At 27.1% G+C, this 5939-nt stretch overlaps 1 protein-coding gene across 1 annotated transcript; it reads left to right on the top strand.

Annotated features, from left to right (window-relative positions):
* Nucleotides 1-218: 218 nt before the first annotated feature.
* LOC111625829 lies at nucleotides 219-721 on the top strand. The gene is made up of 2 exons (XM_023369069.1): nucleotides 219-437; nucleotides 512-721. The coding sequence occupies exons 1-2, from the start codon at nucleotides 315-317 to the stop codon at nucleotides 719-721; spliced, it is 333 nt and encodes a 110-aa protein (XP_023224837.1). The 5' UTR covers nucleotides 219-314.
* The last annotated feature ends 5218 nt before the right edge of the window (nucleotides 722-5939 follow it).

Genomic DNA, 5939 nt, shown 5'->3' with positions numbered 1-5939 from the left:
ATTTTTATCTTTAAGCAATTCTTCATTTTTTCTTGATTTCACTTAAGTAATTAAAACGAACTTAATCTTAAAATGTTGAAATTTAGTCTTTTCTCGCTTTCAACCGGCAGCTATTCACCATTGTTTATAATTGTAGTGCTTAATTGTTTGATTAATNCATTTTTTTATTACAATAAAATGCATTGCATTTTGTATATCTTGCAGATAATTTTAAGATTCTGAAGAATATTGCTAATGGAAAACTAACAAAGCAGAGCAGCACTTTAGAGAAGCGCTATTCTTCTTTAGCTGTCGACGGCAGATTAAACGGTACAATGGCAAGCGGTTATTGTACCGCCACCAAATTTGAAAACGAACCCTGGTGGCAAGTAGATTTACAAAAACCGTATTTTATACACGGTGTAATTATTCACAATCGTTTGGACTCGCCGACACTGGTAATCGGTATTCGTTACGTAATCATTTCTTGTGTTTGCCAATGATATAAAATATAAAAAACTCTTTTGTTTAGAAATCGAACAGTCCTCATATTTTAACCTGGCCTCAAGGACTTTATGGTCTTCCAATGACTGCTTCCGGTTGTCCTTCTTCCATCGGTTTCTCGTGGGAATCTGGCTTACGCTTCCATGCCATGAAGTACGAAATTTTTAAAGAGCATAGTTTTCCTCATTGGTCGGATGGAATGTTATTGAAAGGCATGTACAATATTTGTATTTTCTGAAGTCGTCTATTGTTAGTTATTAGTTATGTAAAACTAATTTATTAGACTTACGTATGACTGGCGAGTTTCAACACCAGTATCCTACGTATAAATTAATTTTACTTTACATAATAAATTACTTATATATACTATAGTTTATGTAAAGTAGTAATTGTTACTCAGCATCTTCAGATTAGAAGGCCACAAGCTGCAACTGTTTATAATTAGCAATACAATTGGATTTTATGGGGTTATCTTTGTATAGTTTTATTCATTTGCATATCCTAATTATATAAATTAATTTTACTTTAAAATTACGCAGAATGCCCTTTTTGTTAAATGTTCACCGCCCATCTCTACTTATCTTTAGCTACTTTACAAAACATTCTTACAAGATTTTTTTTTTACCATTTTTAAGATTATATTCAACGTAAAATACTTCAAATTTTATAGTTTTAAATGTGTTTAATTTCGTATTAATTATATTCAATGAAGATAAATGTATTTACTCTTTGAAAGCTTAGTTTCTATATATACAACCTAGTAACTAAATTATATATCTGACGGATAATAATAGAAGATACCGTTAAGATTAGACATATATCGAAATTACATTTAATTAGATAAGACTATTGTTTAGTTTTAATCAATATATAACTAAAAAAAAATATTCTATAAGTAATAAATTTTAGAGAATATTTTATGCAATCGAGTTCGATCATTTTAAATATATTCAAAATAATTCGTTTTCGTTAATTTTAAACTTATTTTAAACCTATTTTTAGCACTCGGTAGATCATTAAAGTAAGCCGAAATTATTGGGAAAATATTCAATAGATTTTAACTACAATAATATCTTAATTAGTTAACCATTTGAAATTTTTTTTTTACTTTGTCCCGAGTGATTTCTATCATAATTATTTTCATAAAAATAAACGATTTCTTAGTAATTATTTCGTATTATACGCCTTAAAATGTTATTTTTGTATGATTTAAAAATCTCATTAATTATTTCACTTATTTTTTTACATAAATAAATAATTTATTTATTTTAAAAATGATTTTTTTTAATAGTTTTAACCGAACCGATGCTTCACTCATTACGCATAGCGTTACTAAACTAAGCAGTTATCAAAGTAATTTTATGGTTATTTATAAACTTCAACACATATCTTTGGTTAATTTTAAGATAATATTCGATTACATTATTAATTTCACTATTTTATAATCGTATTTTTAGATAAATAAAGTGATTTCATCGCTTCATACGCAGTTGTGATCATTGCTTTCGTTACTTTTATGCAACTGATCGGTTAATATCAAAGTCTATGCCTATTGTCTGTAGTCATAATCTTTAATATTAGCTGATTTTTTACGTATAATTTATCAGATAACAGAGGAATAAATGTATTAAAAACAATAAAAACCTATCGGAAACAATGATGTACTGTACAGTACATACCCGAAAGTAGGTTAGCTTCGGAAGAACTAGAAACAAAATGAAAAATTAAATCGAACTGCGATTTAGAACATTACGTGAAGAGAGGACTCGGTCTAAAGTAAAGAATAGAACCCGGAAGGCCTCCTAAATACATTAATTAATGATTTAAGAAGCGAAGACATCTTTAACCAGCTGCGATCCATTCCGCGTAACGCAATGGAGGAAACAAAAAAAAAACTCGTTTTAAATTGTTAAATTTTACATCTATTTACATATACAATAGCCAAGAAAATTATAAATAATATGTTTAAAGAGGTAAATAAGTGCTTTAACCAATCCGTGAAGTGCCGGTCGCAAAACTTTAATTAAAATCAAATATGATCTAGTTTAATGAAACATGTGTTAATACATAAAGATGTTATAATTAATATTGTGGAAAGGTTACTAATTAAAATATTTCTCTGGGGGGATGGTAACAGAGTGAAATATTTATTAAATGTTGAGAAAATTTTTAAAAGAAATTTTTAGCTCTTCTTTAATAATTTTTATAATCTGGTAAAATAAGTTTCGGTTGAAGAGTTTCGAGTTTTCGGGCAATCAACTCTATCTGAATGTTTTACGCATAAATAGTAAATATTAAAACTAACCATTTGATTTCAATCAACGGCTCTCGGTTATGGAAATCGTATTACGTGTCTACTCTTATTAAAAATCTTTAAATTTATCATTTTAAACGATGTCAGATAGAGTGTAACGATGGTGAAAACCAACCAGTCGTTTCAACCATCTCTCGCTCTCTGCTCTCTAGAGTGGGAGGTTTGTCTAACTTTAAGGGCATAATTAATTCTGTTTAACTCGATTAGTGGGCTATATGGGTTCGGTGGTGAGCCTAGATCCGCCCTTTGTTCCCATTCAAACAAACCGCTGGAGACCTTAAAAAATCGATTTTAATCCCTACGAAAGTATACTGTTGTCGTGTAAAATAGTTTCGGGAGTATGCTAAGAATGTTTACTGTTGTAGAATATACTATACATATCTAAAGTGATATCCATATATTAACTTTTACGTACTGTACATCGATTGCTATGAATTTTATAGGCCTACGGCACGCATTTTCACTTGATTCGCCATTTTGAAAAGTGAGAATATCTTTTCAAACGAAAAATTTTGTCATTTTTAGAAAGTTTTACATTTCAAACCGAATATCAAAAAAGATTTCTAGTGTTTGGTAAGCTCAACATGCTTAATTTATACCGTATTACGTTTCTAAATTTCTGTTAAATCTTCATTTTATAGATGATATTTTTGATAATTTTTATGTTTAAAATAATATTTTTTGTCGAATTTTATGTCTTTTTTGGTTTGTTTACTAAATATTAAAGAAATCTGCATTCAATTTCGTTGATAAAATGCATAAATCCATTCCAAAATCAAAAATTCCTAACTGAATTTTAGGAAGATCTCCTGGATTAAGTTATAAGTCCAACCCCATTTCCTTTATCTTAAATAATATTTAGATTAAAAAAAATAATAAAAATATAAAGAAATTTCTAAATAAATTTTGAAATTTTTACAAAAGATTTATATTTTTAACACTGTACTTGAGGCAAAGGAATTTTAAAGAATAAAGAAATATAAGAATAAAATATTCGCTCGAGGATTAAATTTACTTTGTGTATAATCTTTAAATATTAAAATGCAGATGGTTAAAATAGATAATAGATTCTTACACACATATATATATATATATTATACATATGCTGTGTTTATACTGTTGAGATACGGAAACATTAATAGAAAGAGACATAAAAATCTATTAAGTAGCTCATTTTTTCGGGAAACGAACGTATAATTAATATGATTTGCAGGAAAGGAAAAGCGACGGATGTATCCACCTTTAATCAAACATAATTTCTACTTTTATCATTTAAAGAATGCAAATTTTTGTAGAAAAATAGTAGGAAATTGCCGGGTTTGTTTTTCCGAAAGAGACTAAGCGCAACTTCAAATTCGGCTTTCCTTTATCCATATATAATTTGAATGTCATTATACATTTAACTACCAATAATACAGGAAGTCTACCATGACAGAAAATCCTACTATTCCGAAGAAAGAAAAGAAAAAGAAAGAAAAAAAAAACCTCAAGAAAAAGTCAGCTCAATAAGCATAAAGACAATTGCTAGTTAAATGGACCCCCCATACACGAAAATCTTAAAACTTTCATTTCTAAGAATCTTGGTAGGGGTAGAGGTAAATTTTCTTAATTCTCTCCTTCTGGGAATTAGTTTTCGCTCTTTGATTTGTCACTTTGTTTATTCGGTACGATCTCCTTTTTTGAATTACGTGTTATGTCTTTGCTCATCTATTTTAAGAAGGTGGCCGATTCGATTTTTATTCAGTCAACACAGAAACTCGAGCTAATGCAGGAAATGAATCACGGACGAAGCAAAGTATCAAGATGAAACACATCACTAAATATTTTATTTTAAAAATAACTCTTTTTTTTTCTTATTTTTTCCTTCTCCTCCCCCTTACAAAATATACTTTTATAATGAAGATAATTACAATATTATCTCCTCTCTTACTTAAATTATCTTCGGATGAGTCTGGGCTTAACGACGAAGGAACGGGAGAAAAGTAATTATTAAGCATGGAACAACTTATTTTTGTGGGGGAAAAAATTAAATATTTTTGTCATTATCGCATTCAAATTATAAATTATCTGCTGTTTAAACATTTCTATTATCTACAATTTTGTTAAACATTCATTTATTTATATAAATTCATTTCTGATGATATGTTAAAGAGAAGAGTGACTTCATCACGATTAATTTTTTCCCCATTAACAGATTAAAATATATATAGGCCTATAATATAAATAATAAATTATAAAATAAAATACTTTATATAAATATAATATACAAATTAATATAAGTGCAATGCGATATTGTAAATTACAAAAATATATAAAAGTATAGGATGTATCGAGTGCGTACACTCCGATACATCATTGTACTGTACAGTACATTTAAATACTATGAGCTTTTCTGAATATCTTATTAATCTATGTATTCATATAAAAAAATTAAGAACTTTTTGAATAGATTTACTTATTTTCATTCAAAAATAACTCAAAATCTTATTTACTATCCATTTTGTGTATGTGTGTGTGTGTTTGATTTTAAAATCCTTTAAGAGTTCAAGATTATNAAACACAGATGTATTTAAATATTAAATTAACAATATAATACAATACGTAATCCATATGTATATATTAATTTTAAAGGTTATAGATAATAATTAATTATAGTTTAGGCATTTGCAAAATTACAATCATAACCTTTTATACCTTTTGCAACACCTGCTGTAGCAAGATGTTAAATAACATTTTTTTTCTATCCTTTAAGAAAGTGTTGATAGAATAATTCTCTTAAAGAAACCCTATCATTAATGTTTGTAAATCATAAAAAGAATATACATAAAAAGTCATTTTTATCTAATTAATGTATTTTATTAACATTTTCTTAAAAAAATAACAATGAAAAATTTCCCCCTATAAAACTGTTAAGATATATTTAATGTTATGTAAGAATAAATTATAATTATCTACAAAAAATAAACGTAATTAGTATTAAATATCATTCTATTAATTACTATTTATTATATCTAAATTTTAAATATTATATTTATAAAATTTATATTATCATGTTAACCTATTTTATGTAAGAAAATTATCCAAATTACTGGAGATATCTGATATGTTTGTTTAACGACCCTCTGTGGTAAAGTCGAAAGAA

Source organism: Centruroides sculpturatus, unplaced genomic scaffold (genome assembly GCF_000671375.1).
Source record: "Centruroides sculpturatus isolate CEXI.00-Female unplaced genomic scaffold, Cexi_2.0 scaffold181, whole genome shotgun sequence".
NCBI classification, from domain to species: Eukaryota; Metazoa; Arthropoda; class Arachnida; order Scorpiones; family Buthidae; genus Centruroides; species Centruroides sculpturatus.
The sequence above is the reverse complement of the archived record's forward strand: the minus strand, read 5'-3'. Positions and strand labels throughout refer to the sequence as shown.

Bases quoted from the DNA above. Each gene is read 5' to 3' on its own strand.
- LOC111625829 (XM_023369069.1), top strand. From the start codon at position 315: ATGGCAAGCGGTTATTGTACCGCCACCAAATTTGAAAACGAACCCTGG. The intron at 438-511 runs GTAATCGGTATT...TCTTTTGTTTAG, and splicing joins GTTTGGACTCGCCGACACTG to AAATCGAACAGTCCTCATAT.